The sequence below is a fragment of the Mandrillus leucophaeus genome, unplaced genomic scaffold (genome assembly GCF_000951045.1).
Source record: "Mandrillus leucophaeus isolate KB7577 unplaced genomic scaffold, Mleu.le_1.0 Scaffold276, whole genome shotgun sequence".
NCBI classification, from domain to species: Eukaryota; Metazoa; Chordata; class Mammalia; order Primates; family Cercopithecidae; genus Mandrillus; species Mandrillus leucophaeus.
In genome coordinates, this window is record NW_012102876.1 from 2768752 (window position 1) to 2786216 (window position 17465).

Here is a 17465-nt window from a genome sequence, read left to right on the forward strand (position 1 = left end):
TTTAGGACAATACGAACTGGATGGTATGAAAAACTGGTTGCTAATTGTCTTGTGTGTGATAACAGTATTGTAATTCTGTAGAAAAATATCCTTATTTTAAGAGATGCATGCTGAAGTACTCAGGAGTAAAGTGGCACGATGTCTATAACATGTTTCCATATGGCTCACACACATAGAAAAAAATACATATTCACATATATTCACATACAAATAAAGTAAAATGGCAAAATGTTAATAACCATTGACTCTAGTTGATTATTACAAAGGTGTTCAACAGTTTGTATTGAAAAGTAGGTACACAACAGCAAAAATACTATCTTATTATTTGAGTGCTAAATATGAGTAAATAATAGCTATGCTGATTTAGAGAATCTTTAATGTAACTGATATATTTCAAAAATATCTTTTCAAGACCAATATACACAGTTTTTATTGATTAGGAAGTTACCATCACCAGAATAACTCTCTCATTACCTACAGGCAAAAAAAACAAAAATAATACTTAACACATATATAACTCTTACTATGTGTCAGGCACTGTTCTAAGCATTTTTACATATACTAATTCACTTAATTATCTAAACAACCCTACAGGCCAGGCACTGTGGCTCATGCCTGTAATCCCAAAATTTTGGGAGGCCAAGTCAGGCGGATTACCTGAGGTCGGGAGTTCGAGACCAGCCTGGCCAACATGGCAAAACCCCATCTCTACTAAAAATACAAAAATTAGCCAGGTGTGGTGGTTCATGCCTGTGGTTCCAGCCACTTGGGAGGATGAGGCAGGAAAATTGTTTGAACCCAGGAAGCAGAGGTTGCAGTAAGCCAAGATCAAGCCACTATACTCAGCCTGGGTGATGGAGTAAGACTCTGTCTCAAAAAACATAAAATAAGCCTGGGCGCAGTGGCTCACGTCTGTAATCCCAGCACTTTGGAAGGCCAAAGCAGGCAGATCTCTTGAGTCTGAGAGTTCAAGACCAGCCTGGCCAGCATGGTGAAATCCCATTTTTACTAAAAATACAAAAATTAGCCAGGCGTGGTGGCAGGCACCTGTAATCCCAGCTACTTGGGAAGCTGAGGCAGGAGAATCGCTTGAACTTGGGAGACAGAGGTTGCAGTGAGCTGAGATTGCACCATTGCACTCCAGCCTGGGCCACAGAATGAAACTCGTCTCAAAAAAATAAAATAAAGTAACAATCCTACAAATAGATTATCACTATTTTCATTTTGCAAGCAATGAATATCACACAGTAAGTGGCAGAGCTGGGCTCCTAAGCCAGATAGCACAGCTCCAAAATCCATGCTTCAGCAATCATGCTGTACTCTCTTTTCAGGTGGAGTAACCTACGCTTCTGGAATTACTGACTTGATTTTGCTGAGGTTACAACATCCACCAATCCTTTGATTTTAGTCATTCTAATAATCCAAAAGGATAAGTATTATAGTCACTGATATAATCCAACAGAGAACCACAAAAATTTAGATACTATAACACTTACAAAAATATATTAAGAGTGGCTTCATGGGCCAGGTGCGGTGGCTCACGCCTGTAATCCCAGCACTTTGGGAGGCCGAGGTGGGCGGATCACGAGGTCAGGAGATCAAGACCATACTGGCCAACAAGTGAAACCCCGTCTCTACTAAAAATACAAAAATTAGCTGGGCGTGGTGGCACATGCCTGAAGTCCCACCTACTCGGGAGGCTGAAGCAGGAGAATTGCTTAACCACGGAGTAGGTGCAGTGAGCTGAGATCGCACCACTGCACTCCGGCCTAGCAACAGGGGCTTCATGGCCCAGTGCAGTGGCTCATGCCTGTAATCCCAGCACTTTGGGAGGCCAGGTGGGTGGATCACTTGAAGCCAGGAGTTTGAGACCAGCCTGGCCAACATGGTGAAACCCCATCTCTACTAAAAATACAAAATAAGCTGGGCATGGTGGCGGGTGCCTGTAATCCCAGCTACTCGGGAGGCTCAGGCAGGAGAATCACTTGAACCGGGGAGGTGGAGACCGTGGTGAGCTGAGATCACGCCACTGCACCCCAGCCTGTGTAACAGAGTGAGACTCTGTCTCAAAAAAAAAAAGAAAAAGAGTGCCTTTCAGTAGTTTAATATTTGGTTATCTGATGAGAATTACATTCTTACCAGAGGGCCAATGACTACAATAAGCATCTTCATAAGTGGTTTCGATACATGATCCTTTTTTGATTTATCTGGGACAACGGTGGATAAATTCCTCAGCAATAAAAACAATTATTCATGAGATGGCAAGTATTTTCTTATGGCAAAACCTTTAAATTTTAACTGTTTACCTGACTGAACAGTTTATGTAAGTTTGCAACATTTTATAGAAATCATAGTTATTCACATGGAAAATTTCAGGCTGATAATAAAAATTTTTTTTAAAACACAAGATGTCTTAAAAATAATAATTGGGCCAGGCACAGTGGTCAACGCCTGTAGTTCCAGCACTTTGGAAGGCCAAGGAGGGTGGATCACAAGGTCAAGAGTTTGAGACCAGCCTGGTCAACACAGTGAAACCTTATCTGTACTAAAAAAAAAACACAAAAACTAGCCAGGCATGGTGGCATGCGCCTGTAATTCCAGCTACTCAGGAGGCTGAGAGAGGAGAATTGCTTGAACCTGGGAGGCGGAGGTTGCAGTGGACTGAGGGCGCACCACTGCACTCCAGCCTGTGCAACAGAGCAAGACTCCAGCACAGAAAAATAAATCAATTAATAATAATAATAATAATTGATTTGAGATCACTCAATGAGCCTGAAGCAAAGTAAGCAAAGTACAGATCTAGACGATAATAAAAAACTATTGTTAATTTTCTTAAGTGTGAAATGCTATTATGGCTATGGAAAAGACCTTTGATTATAATATGTTTGTTTATTTGCTTGCTTTTTGAGACAGGAGTCTCACTCTGTTGCCCAGACTGAAGTGCGGTGGCATGATCACGGCTCACTGAAGCCTTGACCTTTGGGGACTCATGTGATCCTCCCACCTCGGCTTCCCCAGTAGCAGGGACTACATGAGTACATCATCACGTCCAGCTAATTTTCTTTGTAGTTTTTTTGTAGAGACAGGGTTTTGCAATGCTGGCCAGGCTGGTCTCAAATTCCAAGGCTCAAGCCATCCACCCGTCTCAGTCTCCCAAGGTGCTGGGATTACAGGAATGGGCCACCTGGCCTAGAATTTGCATAGCCATATTTTAGTTAGGTCCTATCATAGAACTCTCTAATCTTTTAGTAAACAGAGGCTATTACTGCTCTATAATGTCCATTTTTATATTTTTATAGACAATAAAAAGAAAATTAATACATATAAATATTAATATAAAAGTAATTCTCAATCAAATATCTGCAGAACTGAAAAAATATATCTAGAAATATTTCTCATCCCTGTAAGTGATAATTTAAAAAAAAAAAAATCTGGTTGGGGTGGGGGACAGGTAATCAGTTCTGTTAAATAAATATATAAAATTTTACCTGCTTTTTCTTTCAATGAGAATGGCCACATAAGATGCTGGCAAAGCGGCACCAAAGCCAGGAGTCCATGAGTAGAATTTTCCAAGTATCTTCCTGAAATTCAAATTTGGAATTTTTGTATGAAATTCCTAGTTGGTTACTTCACTTATTATGAATAGAAGTTTCCCTTCTCTATCCATCCTCTACTTAAATGTAGCACAGTACCTCAAAATAAACATATTCAAAATCAAACTTCTTATATCTCTCCTATCCCCATGAACTTGTTCTCTCTCCTCTATTTTCCTAGGTTAATATCAACAACAACCTATCCACTTATGTTTGACACACGTCATCCTTCACTTTCTGTTTCCCTTACCCCACATATTAAATTATTCCCTTAAATTATTACAGATGCAATTTATCTTTCAAATTCCTCTCCAACCTACTGCCCTTGCCTTAGTTAAGTCTCTCACCAACTCTCATTAAGGCTGCTACAGTAACAAATAATGGGTAACATTCCTTTCGATAACAGCCAGTCACAATCATTCAGGCATTCCCTGGATCCAAATCTGCTGGCTATGCAGACCCTCTGGCTTCTCAGTTTCCTTTATTTACCAAATGAGAATAATATTACCTATCTCATAGAGCCATTAAGAGAACTATATGAGACATTTCCCAGCACCATGCAGGACACATAACAAGTACTTAGAAAGTGTTAGCTGTTATTACTATTATCATGACTATTTTTTCAACACATGGTAGATATTCAATAAATGTTTTCCCTTCTTTGCTTCCATAACCCTTGATAACTTTTTCTTACAGCATTTACTAAAGCATTTTATATATTTTAGTTTTATGTATGTCATTTTTCATTTACTAGAATATATTCCTTGAAAGTAGGAATCCTCATAGTGCCTCATAAATTACAAATTACAAATGACCAGTAGCTGCCTGAGTTTTGTTTTTGGTTTTGATTTTTTTTTTTTTTTTTTTTTTTTTTGAGATGGAGTCGTGCTCTGTTGCCCAGCCTGGAGTGCAGTGGCACGGTCTTGGCTCACTGCAACCTCTGCTTCCTGGGTTTAAGTGATTCTCCTGCCTCAGCCTCCCATGTATCTGGGATTACAGGCGCCTGCCACCACGCCTAGGTAATTTTTTGTATTTTTAGTAGAGATGGGGTTTCACCAAATTGGCCAGGCTGGTCTCAAACTCCTGACCTCGTGATCTGCCCGCCTCAGCCTCCCAAAGTGCTGGGATTACAGGTGTGAGCCACCACGCCTGGCCTGCCTGGGTTTTGTCTTTTTTTTTTTTTGAGACGGAGTCTCACTCTGTCACCCAGGCTGGAGTGCAATGGCACAATCTCGGCTCACTGCAACCTCCACCTCCCAGGCTCAAGCAATTCTCCTGCCTCAGCCTTCTGAGTAGCTGGGATTACAGGCACATGCCACCACGCCCAGCTAATTTTTTTTATTTTTAGTAGAGACAGGGTTTCACCATATTGGTCAGGCTGGTCTTGAACTCCTGACCTCATGATCCAACCGCCTCGGCCTCGGCCTTCCAAAGTGCTGGGATTATAGGCGTGAGCCACTGCGGGTTTTTTAAGAGAAAAACAAAAATATATGGAGACATGAGGAAGTTTTTTTTTCCTTTCAAAACAACATGTTCCTAAGAAAGGGAGAAGTAGCAAGTAAAAATTACAAGAAATTATCTGAACAAAGTTGGTAAACTGCTAAATTATACATTATGAAAATTATATATAGATATATGTAAGAATCAAGATTTTTCCTTTTTTAGAGACAAGGTCTTGCCCTGTCACCCAGGCTGGCATGCAGTGCTGCAATCATGGTTCACCGTAGCCCGAAATTCCTGGGTTCAAGGGATCCTCCTGCCTCAGCCTCCCGAGTTAGCTGGGACTACAGGCACACTACCGCACCTGGTTAATTTTTTTGTTTGTTTTAAGAGGCAGAGTCTTACCATGTTGCCCAGGCTGGCCTCGAACTGCCAGCCTCAAGCAATCCTCCCATCTTGGCCTCCCAAATTGTTGAGACAACAGGTGGGAGCCACTGTACCTGGCCTGAAATAATTTCTTAAATTAAAGCTCAGATTTAAAAAGATTAGAAAAGCTATTGAGGACATATAACTTGGGTATTTTTTGATATGGACATCAGAAACCTTCCACCTGTGAAGACTGAGTGGTTTTCCCTTCAATATAAAATCCATAAAGGACTTAGTTATTGAATGTAAAATCATAAGAAAAATTGACTTAGCGAATCAGTTATAGGGAGAACATGGATGTTACCTTAAATATATTCTAAGTTCAAATTTCAAATGTCTATTGGACATGTCAACATAGATGTCCCATAGGCACCAGAAAAAGCAACATGTCCAAAGCAGATCTCACTGTATTTCTCAAATTTCTCAAACTTCTGAGTTCTCTACCTCAAGTAACAGCATCTCATCTACCCAATTAGGAACAAAACGTAAGTGATATTTTCAATTCCACCCTGACCCTCAACCACCTCATGAGTTCTTACGGTCTCCTAGTATCTTCAGGATACATGCTTCTACAACTTAACCAAACAGGTTCATAGAACACAAAGAAAGATGCTGCAATAGCAAGGTATACTTAACTGCAATTTTTTTAAAAATCTAATTATACAGACTTTCTTTTTTTTTTTTTTTTGAGACGGAGTCTCGCTCTGTTGCCCAGGCTGTAGTGTGTGGTGCGATCTTGGCTCACTGCAACCTCAGCCTCACGGGTTCAAGCAATTCTCCTGCCTCAGCCTCCCAAGTAGCTGGGACTACAGGCACCCGTCACCATACCCAGCTAATTTTTTGTATTTTTAGTAGAGACGGGGTTTCACTGTGTTAGCCAGAATGGTCTCAATCTGCTGACCTCATGATCCACCTGCCTCGACCTCCCAAAGTGCTGGGATTACAGGTGTGAGCCACCGCACACAGTCGTCATAGAAACTTTCTAGACAGCACATGATAAAGAGAGTTCCTTACATAGATTTTCATGTCAATTTAAAGGCATGATTTGTTCAATAGTATAAAAGCCTTATCAATTATTTTCTGCATAATCTAAAAGTTTATAAATATTAATGATCTGATAATGATCTGAGGGGAAAATCTGCAAAAGACATTTGGAAATTATATGTTTAATTGCAGTTAAAATATACCTGCATAATTACTTTGTGCAACACTAACAGGAAGCTATTAAAAAAAAAAGAAAGAAAGAAAAAAATGAGTTTTCAGCAATCAACAGGAAAAAAAAGAATAGCTAATAAATATATCAAATAAGTAGAAGCACTCAAAAGACTGAATTCTATCTGTATCTCTATAGTGTATAAAGATGCAGCACAGGTAATATATGTAAGACTGAATCAGGATCAAAAGTTCCAACAACAGAATATACCAGGAGTTAACTTACTGTTTTATAAATAAAAATGTGTATGTTATAGTCCTTTAGAAGTTTGTTCTGCATGTGGCCCTAACCTATGTCATAGACAGTTGCCTTGAATTCCTGATCTATGAAATTGAAAAGCTAAGAAATCCTATTCAACAACTTGGTAAATATAACAGGCCTCAGAATATATATAACATCTGAAAGCATTTTTGCTATATAATTACACCAATAATTTGAAGTTTATATTACATCTTGAGGTCAACAGGCTCATAGTTCCTAGTTTTACAAGCTTTCATTGACATAAATGTCACTTCACAGATTAAAAAAAGAGGGGAGCAGGGATAGTAACCCACATAACATTTATGTAAATACATACTTGTTTCCATTTCAATAACAGAACCTATATTAATATCTATGGTGATTATGAGTACCAACCTTAAAATGCAAAAGAAAGCCATATACAAGGCCCCATTAGCAGTTAGAAATGAAGCAGATTGTAGGATCTCAGGGAGTAGTTTGTGTAAATAATAGTCTAATTTCCTTTTCCGGAGAATTGCTGCAATCTGGAAAGAGAAAGGATTTTTTGTTTAATCCAACCAACATTTCCCACTTAAATTAGCTTATATGTGGAAGCTACTGAATAAAAGCATATATTTAAAAATTAAAGTAAAAATGCTGGCATTTTACTGGTTCCTCTATAAAAATACTATGTTCAGGATAGAAAGGAAGACACCTGAATTTATATGGGTCATATGTTGAATAATCTCCTTATGTTGAGGCAAATATTTGTAATGCCTTAAAACAGTTTTAAACTGAAAATGGAATATACTTTTAAATGAAAAAAATTCCAATTCAAATAAAAACTGGATGCTATAATAAAACTATATTACAGATTTTATCAGCCTATTGCTACTAGAGAACTTCACTAGTAGAAACCAGAGAAATTCATTCAGTTATTCAAATTGACTACGGTGTGGGAAAAAAATATATATAGAGAGAGAGAGAGAGAGCGCGAGACAGAGAGACAGAGAGAGAGACAGAGAGAGAGAGAAATATAAAAAGTAAATTTAAAAAATAATGATTTCTGGTTTCCTGGAGCCCATTAAAAAAAAGACCTGAAAAAATAATATTAAGAATCTAGGCCAGGCGCAGTGGCTTACATCTGCAATCCCAGCACTTTGGGAGGCTGAGGTGGGTGGATCACGAGGTCTGGAGTTCGAGACCATCCTGGCCAACATGGTGAAACCTCTTCTTTCCTAAAAATACAAAAAATGAGCCGGGAGTGGTGGCGGGCGCCTGTAGTCCCAGCTACTTGGGAGGCTGAGGCACGAGAATCACTTGAACGCGGGAGGCGGAGGTTGCAGTGACCCGGGATCGCGTCACTGCACTCCAGCCTAGCGACAGAGCGAGACTCTGTCTCAAAAAATAAAAAAATTAAAAAGAAAAAAAAGAATCTAGTAACAACACAAGTAAGTATCACCTGTGACCAGAACACAGAAACAGGAACAAGTCCCAATACAAAAGACTGCAGAAATTTACCATAGGAGTGTTTAAAAAAAAAAATCAACCTATCAGTCTTCATGACTTAGCTTTTAAATCTAGATTGAAAACCTTTTTTTTTTTTTTTTTTTTGGTGAACTCTGAATATGAAAGGAAGATTTCTAGATTAAAACCAAAAAAGGTCCTGAAATAATTTAGGACCTTTGGATAGACATGAAATCTAAGTATTTATTGAGCAGACTATTAACATTCCAGGAAATAAAGCAATATAAATCATAATATGTGCAAGATATATAGATACTGAGGACTAAGTGTTAGTAATATAACGAAAAGTACCACAGAAGTTTAGCAGAGTGAGTTTAATACAGGGGAAGGCAGGAATTTCAGGGAGAAAGGCATATGTGCTGAATTTGGAAGAATAATAAGATTCCTCACTAGTCATGGAAAACAGTATTTCCCCAACATAATGAAACAATGTATCAAAAAAGGTTAGAACCTAATAGGGAAGGAGTAAGAGGGTGTAAGAAAGAGAAAAACTAACTTGAGAACAGAAAGACTACAAAACTCTCCATCTATTCCCCACCTTTCCAGAGATAACACTTTCCCTAAAGTCAGTGATCAACAAATCTAATGGCATCTTCTCAATTGTTCTGTTACTCCCTCCCTCTTCAAGCCTCTGAAACTGACCATCTATTACTTCAATTCAACTGTCATACACAGGAAAAACAATGATGAATAAGACCCAATCCTTTCCTTCAAGGAACATAAAATTTCGATAGGGAAATAGACACAAACAAAAACAATAAGCTATAATATGGCAGTGTGTTAAATGATAGGTTAAAAGAAAAGAAAAACTAAATCTCAACCTAGTCTCACACTTTATGCAAAAATTAATTTAAAATGGATCACGGGCACAAATGTGAAACATAAAACTACAAACCTTCTAGGGGGAAAAAAACAGAGCAAATCTTATGGATACAAGGCCAGACAATGCATTCTTAGACTTGACACCAAAAGCACAATTCATAAAAAAGAAAATGGATAAACTGAACTTCCATCAAAATTCAAACTTTTTCTCTATTAAAGACCTGTTGGGGGATTAAAAAGGCAAGCTCCAGAATAGAAGAAAATACTTACAAATCACATATCTAATAAGGAACTAGTATCTAGAATATATAAAGAAGTCCCAAAACTCAACAATAAAAAAGCAAACAATCCAATTAGAAAATAGGAAAATATATGACCAGACATTTCACAGAAGAGGATAAACAGACAGCAAATAAGCACGTTAGCCATTAGGAACATGCTAGTTAAAGCCACAATGAGGTGTTACAACTATCAGAATGGCTAAAATAAAAGACAGTGAAAACACCAAATGTTGGCAAGGATTCAGAAAACCTGGATCACTCATGCATTACTGGTGGAAATATGAAATGGTACGGCAATTCTGGAAAACAGCTTGGCAGTTGTTTGAAAAATTAAACAATCAACTACTATTTGTCCCAGCAATTGTAGCCCTGGGGTATTTATCTCTGAGAAATAAAAACATATTTATACAAAGACCTGTGAAGGAATGTTTATAGCAGGTTTGTCTAGTAATCATCAAAAACCAGAAACAACCCCAATGTCCTTCAACAAGTAAACGGTTTAACAAATTGTGATATATCCATGACATGAAACGCTATTCAGCAATAAAAACGAACAATAAAAAGGATGTATGAAACAATCTTGAGGAATTTCCACAGAATTATATTGAGTGGGGGAGAAAAAAAAAAGCTAATCCTAAAGCTATATACTATATAATTCCATTTCTAGAACATTGCTTTTTTGGGTTTCTTCGAGATGGAGTCTCGCTCTGTTGCCCAGGCTGGAGTGCAATGGTGTGATCTCAACTCACTGCAACCTCCACCTCCCAGGTTCAAACGATTCTCCCTGCCTCAGTCTCCCAAGTAGCTGGGATTACAGGCACCTGCCACCATGCCCAGCTAATTTTTTTTATTTTTAGTAAAGACGGGGTTTCGCCATGTTGGCCAGGCTGGTCTCAAACTCCTGATCTCAGGTGATCCGCCCGCCTCGGCCTCCCAAAGTGCTGGGATTACACGCATGACCCACCGTGCCTTGCCTCTATAACATTCTTGAAATGACAAAATTATAGAAATGAATAACTTAGTGGTTGCCAGGGATTAAGGGGGAGTGGGTAAGTGGAAAAGAAGTGAGTATAGCTATAAAGGGCAACCTTAGGGATCCTTCTGGTGATGGAAATGTTCTGTATTTTGACTGCATCAATGGCAAAATTTTTGTTGTGATATTATACTACTATTTTGCAAGATGAAACAATTGGGAGAAACTGGACAAAGAGCTAACTGAATCTCTTGAAGAACTGTACTTCTTACAACTGCATGTGAATCTACAATTATCTCAAAATTAAAAGTTCAACACTTTGTGTTTAAAAAAAAAAAAAGGAGTCATTCACATGACCACTAGGCATATAAAAGGCTCCCAGGACCATTAGTCATCAGAGAAATACCACTACACACACATTAGAATGGCTAAAATGCCAAGAACTGATAACATAAGTGCTGGTGGGAATGCAGAACAACTGCAATTCTCATACAGCTTTAGGATTAGTTCTCATATATTGCTCATGACAATGTAAAATTGTGGTCACTTTGGAAAACCGGTTGTTTGATAGCATCTAATTAATTGTGTACCTACCCCATAACCCAGTAATTCCACTCCCAGGTATTTACTCAAAAGAAATAAGTGCTTATCAAATAATCAACTATGAAACAGCTCTTTATTTTTATGCTTAACCTTACATTGAGATAACTATTCATTCTTTATCAAACATCTATACTAATATTTGTATATCAATTAAGAAACAAGTAATGTCTATTTTACAAATTTGTTGTGAAAATTGAATGAGATAATAAAAGGCTTAGCACCATGCTTGGTATACCATAAGTGCTCAAAATACGTTAGCAATTTTAATGTGTTTGAATGACATTAGCTCTATTTGATTAAAATATTATTTCCTATTGTTTTATCAGAATATATTTTATTTCATAATATTATTTCTTCCATTACCTCTGTAGTAACTAAATAATTAAGTTTTAAAAATTAAAAAAAAGAAATGCTCATGTCCGCCAAAAGACGTATTTATAGTATTATCTATAATTACAAATACTGTAACAACCTAAATGTCCATTAACAGTAAAGTACATAAATTGTACATATTTACCATATTTATAGACCAAACTCTACAGTCTATTGTGAGAAACAGGAAATATCTAACACAAGACATAGAAAATAAACTAGGACCTTATCATCACTGTACTGTAACCCAGAGCTTCTAACCAAGGTTTACAAGTGGCTAAAATACTGATCCACTCAGTAGTCTAGTTAGCCAGGTTAGACACAAGGTAACAGGGCAGGGTGACCACCACCTCTGTTTTCCTCACTGTGCCACATATTTTTATCATTTTCTATGTAAACCACAGCACACTACAGCATGAAAAAGGTTAGGAAGCACTAGAGTAAACAAATAACATACCAATAATTGTGTTAGCCATGTAGTAATTATAATAGCACTTGCACTCAAGTATAAAATCATCAGACATCAGATACCTTCAGAAACATCACATTTTATAATCAAAGTGTTTGTAATGTTCATATGCTTTGACCAAATAATTCCACATTCATTAATTTCTTATGAATTTTTCAAATATGCATATAAAGATTTAGCTAAAAAAGGCACATCATCACATCATAACACTACGGTTAAAATACAGATCTGTATTTATGAATTTATAAGACCTGGCTTTAGAAGACTATTTAATGCCCTAGGAAAATGAATCAAAATATATAAAGTGAAAAGACAGATTACAAAAAAAATTTGTAGTGAACATACAGAACAAATACTAGAATGTTATATCTTGATTATCCCTAAATGGTTGATAATAGATTATTTTAATTTTCTTCTTTTCACTTTTGGATATGTTCCAGACTTTCTGCAATAAATATATGTTACAATTTATAATATTGGGGTGACGAGAACAAGTGTGAGAAAGAAGAATTAATTATCATAGAAACAAATCTCAACAGGGAGTGGAAACAATCAGCATAATACAATACAATTAAGAGATTTTATTTTTAATCTTAACCCCACAACTATTTCTATGAAAAATCCTTGTTTAGGTGCTCTTTAGATTTCAGTCTCCTCATTTAGTAAATAAGGAGGTTAAATTAAACAACACAAAGTATTCATTTTTTTTCTACTTCTAAAATTATGTAATTTTTTAAAAATAAATGGGCAGAGTGTGGTGGCTCATGCTTATATCCGAGCACTTTGGGAGGCCGAGGCAGGTGCATCATGAGGTCAGGAATCCAAGACCAGCCTGGCCAAGATGGTCAAACTATAATAAACAATTTATTTATTTTAAATTATTTATTTATAAAAAATAAATAAATGATATTGGAAGAATTGGACATCTATGCAGGGGGAAAAACGTACTTTCAGTCCTACTTCAAACTATACATAAAAATTAATTTGAAATAAATCATGTACCTAAATTTGAAAATTATAAAACAATAAAGTGCCCAGAAAAAGGGGCTGGATGCAGTGGCTCACAACTATAATCCCAGCACTTTGGGAGGTCGAGGCGGGTGGATCATGAGGTCAGGAGTTCAAGACCAGCCTGAGCAACATGGTAAAACACCGTCTCTACTAAAAATACAAAAATTAACCAGGTGTGGTGGCATGCACCTGTAATCCCAGTTACTCAGGAGGCTAAGGCAGGAGAATTGCTTGAACCCAGAAGGCAGAGGCTGCAGTGAGCCAATATCGCACCACTGCACGCCATCCTAGGCAACAGAGAGAGACTGTCTCAAGAAAAAAAGAGTACCCAGAAGCAAACATAAGTGAGTATCTTCACAAATATTCCAGGCATGAGTCAAAGGACAGAGGCCGTATTAACCAGAGTTGATGAAACACAAGTATGGAGACCAACCTGACTAATATGATGGGCACAGACTGAAGAGTAATACAAAATTATAAGGTCAGGCCCCCAATTTAGAAGTATCTCTTCATAAGATTATCACTATTAAACCTCTATCAGCACTATATACATTCCCTTGTTATTCTCATCTCTTTCCCCATTTGATTAGTGCTGCATATTTGCCATAGAGATGGTTGACTGTACTGGGATTGCACTTTGTGGCCACGGAATAAAGCTAATTGGCCCTCAAAGGGGCTGACCCACGATCTTAGCCTTCCTAGTACCAAACTCTAAATTAGCAGTCATCGTGAGCTTCCGAGTTTGATCGTTAAACTCTTCCAGAAGAATACATTTCTAAAGGGTGTGATAGTTTGAGAAATCTAGTTTCTTTGGAAAATTAAATAGTTCGCAAATAAGAGTCAATTTTATGTTGTATGTATTTAATCTTTCTTAGAGTAATCTCTAGCAAAAAAATTATTTCTTTAAGGTAGGGTTTCTCAACCTTGGCACTATTGACATTTTGGGCCAGATCATCTGTTGTGCAGGGCTGTCCTAAGCATTGAAGGATGTTTAGCAGCATCCCTGCTCTCTGCTTTCTAAATGGCAATAGAATCCCCCCAGCTGTGATAACCAAAAATGCCTACATTGTTAAATGTCTCCTAGGAGGTAAAATTGTGCCCCTTATTGAGTAAGAAAAACTGTCTTAAAAGAAAGAGTATAACAAATTTATATATTTTTAATATGCTAGTTTCAGAATTTTTATTTTATTTTAAAAAATGCTTATATAGCACTTGTGCCAGGCACCATCCTATATACCATACAAATATCAATTCATTTAATTTTCATAACTATCTTTACCCTACAACTATTTCTATGAAAAATCTTTGTTTAGATGCACTTTAGATTTCAATCTCCTCATTTTATTGGGCATGATTTTAATGGGCATGATTTTATTATCCCCATTTTAGAGATAAGAAAATGTTAGTACAGGCCAGGCGTGGTGGCTCACGCCTGTAATCCCAGCACTTTGGGAGGCCAAGGCGGGTGGATCACTAAGTCAGGAGATCGAGACCACCTTGGCTAATATGGTGAAACCTCGTCTCTACTGAAAATACAAAAAAATTAGCCAGGCATGGTGGTGGGCACCTGTAGTCCCAGCTACTTAGGAGGCTGAGGCAGGAGAATGGCGTGACCCCGGGAGGCGGAGTTTGCAGTGAGCCGAGATCACGCCACTGCACTCCAGCCTGGGCGACAGAGGGAGACTCTGTCTCAAAAAAAAAAAAAAAAAAAAAAAGGAAGAAGAAGAAAAAGTTAGTACAGAGAGATGAAGTTACTCAAGGTGACGTAACTGATAGATGTAGGCAGGGATTGAAGTCAGGCAAGTGGCTCTTAACTACCAACTGATGTTGAAGTCAAAACACATTCTAAATAAGGAGAATTATCACTTATCCATACTGCATGTTATAAATTTAAACCTGTGACTTATAGCTCCTACAGAAGTTCAAGTTGCTTATTCTCAAAGAAAAACACAAAAACATAGGGAAATTACAACTAAGGTATAAAAATAACCTGACTATTCAGAAATTTGGTGATCTAACCTGCAGAAAGACTAAATAAGGCACCCATGATGACTCAGGGGCTAGAAACTGCAGTTCCAGTCTGCAAAAAAATAAAGAGGAAAGAAGATGGGAACACAACATTCACAACACTAAATTAGCAAATAAAAAGAATTAATTCCAATAGAGGAGACCGGACAACAACCAGCTGTGCAATTAACTTTACCCTTTTCCTTGTCCAAGATCTATAAAATCTAAACTTTTTTTTTTGTTTTCTTTTTTTTTTTTTTTTTTTTTTTTTAATTCAGAGTAATGTTCCATTGCCAAGGCTGGAGTGCAGTCACGCGATTTCGGCCCACTGCAACCTCCACCTCTTGGGTTCAAGAGGCAGGATTCTCCTGCCTCAGCCTCCCAAGCAGCTGAGATCACAGGCACGCGCCACTATGCCCAACTAATTTTTGTATTTTTAGTAGAGACAGGGTTTCACCATATTAGCCAGGCTGGTCTCAAACTCCTGACCTCGTGATCCATCCACCTTGGCCTCACAAAGTGCTGGGATTACAGGTGTGAGCCACCACGCCCGGCCTCAAAATCTATTAATAGGTACTTTTTAATAAATCTGATAACAAATATAAAGTATTTAGCAGAGTAACCAGCACATAGTAGGCATTTTGAAAATGCTATTTCCTTCACTCTGCAGAATTGCTTCCTGATCCAACCTCAATTCCTTTTTGTGTTGTGCAGGTTTGTTTTATTAAGTGTTAAGAAGAGATTTCTATCTCTGATAATCAGAATATCTGGGAAAGGCCAGGTATGGTGGTTCATGCCTATGATCCCAGAACTTTGGGAGGCTGAGGCGGGTGGATCACTTGAGGTCAGGAGTTTGAGACCAGCTCAAACAACATGGCAAAACCTTGTCTCTACTAAAAATACAAAAATTAGCCAGGCATGGTGGCACACGCCTGTAATCCCAGCTACTCTTGAGGCTGAGGCACGAGAATCGCAGGAGAATCACTTGAACCTGGGAGGCAGAGACTGCAGTGAGCCACGATCACGCCACTGCACTCCAGCCTAGGCAACAGAGCAAGACTCCATCTCAATAAAAATAAATAAATAAATAAATAAAAAGAACTTCAAACAACAGAACTAAAGTAGGATATTCATCCATAATCAGAAGACCTCCTGTAATTTTTTTCTAAAAATTTTTGGGCTGGGCGCGGTGGCTGATGTCAGCACTTTGGGAGGCCAAGGCAGGTGGATCACCTGAGGTCAGGAATTCAAGATCAGCCTGCCCAACATGGTGAAGCCCCGTTTCTACAAAAATACAAAAAATAGCCAGTCATGATGGTGGGCACCTGCAATCTCAGCTACTCGGGAGGCTGAGGCAAGAGAATCGCTTGAATCCAGGAGGCCGAGGTTGCAGTGAGCTGAGATCGCACCACTGTGCTCCAGCCTGGGTGACAGAGTGAGACTTCATCTCAAAAATAATTAATTGAGTAAGTTTTTTAAAAAAAATTTAAATAAAAGTTTTCAAAATGCTTTTAAAAAATAAGACCTTGTTTTTAAAAATTATTTATCATAGGCCAAGGCGGATAGATCACTTGAGACCAGGAGTTCAAGACCAGTCTGGCCAACAAAGCGAAACCCTGTCTCTACTAAAAACACAAAAAATTACCTAAGTGTGGTGGCACACACCTGTAATTCTAGTAACTCAGGAGGCTGAGGCAGGAGGATCACTTGAACCCAGGAGACAGAGGTTGTAGCGAGCCAAGATCACGCCACTGCACTCCAACCTGGGTGACAGAGCAAGACTGTCAAAAAAAAAAAATAGTATAATAAAGGAGGTAGAATTATTTGTTTTAACAAACAAATTTTCCTATATACCATGTTTAATTTTATGCATTAACCTAACTGGGCCAAGGAATGCCTAGACATTTGGTCAAATTATTATTCTGCGTATGTCTATGAGGGTGCTCCTAGGTGAGATTAACATTTGAATCAGTAGACTGTGAAAAACAGACTGCCCTTCCTAATGTGAGTAGGCTTCATCCTCTCGGTTGAAGACCGGAAGAGAACAAAAAACCAAACTCCTCCTCCTGTCTGTTTATTGAGCTAGGACACTGGTATTTTCCTGCCTTCAGACCTGACTGAAACACCAGTTCTTCTTGGGTCTACAGCCTGCTGGCTTTCAGACTGGAACTTACACCATTGTCTCTTCTAGTACTCAGGTCTTTGGACTAACACTGGAATTACACATTGGCTCTCTGGGTCTCCAGCATGCCAACTGCAGATCTTGGCACTTATGAAGCCTCCAAAATTGTGAGCCAATTCTTTATTTTATACACACACACACACACACACACACACACACACAGAGGCTTGTGTTTCCCTGAAGAACTCTAATAAGCTTGAGACCAGGAGTTCAAGACCAGTCTGGCCAACAAAGTGAAACCCTGTCTCTACTAAAAATACAAAAAATTACCTGAGTGTGGTGGCACACACCTGTAATTCTAGCAATCTCAATTGCTTCCAACATCTT

The 17465-nt window shown here is 38.2% G+C and overlaps 1 protein-coding gene across 1 annotated transcript in view; it reads right to left on the bottom strand.

Annotated features, from left to right (window-relative positions):
- TMEM135 (transmembrane protein 135) overlaps positions 1-17465 on the bottom strand; it is a 276833-nt gene that overhangs the window by 249104 nt on the left and 10264 nt on the right. Inside the window, exons 2-3 of the mRNA XM_011984902.1 lie at positions 7309-7436; positions 3489-3581 (exon numbers count right to left, since the gene is read on the bottom strand). Of these exons, the coding sequence (XP_011840292.1) occupies positions 3489-3581; positions 7309-7436 (221 nt within the window). The remainder of the gene's footprint in view (positions 1-3488; positions 3582-7308; positions 7437-17465) is intronic.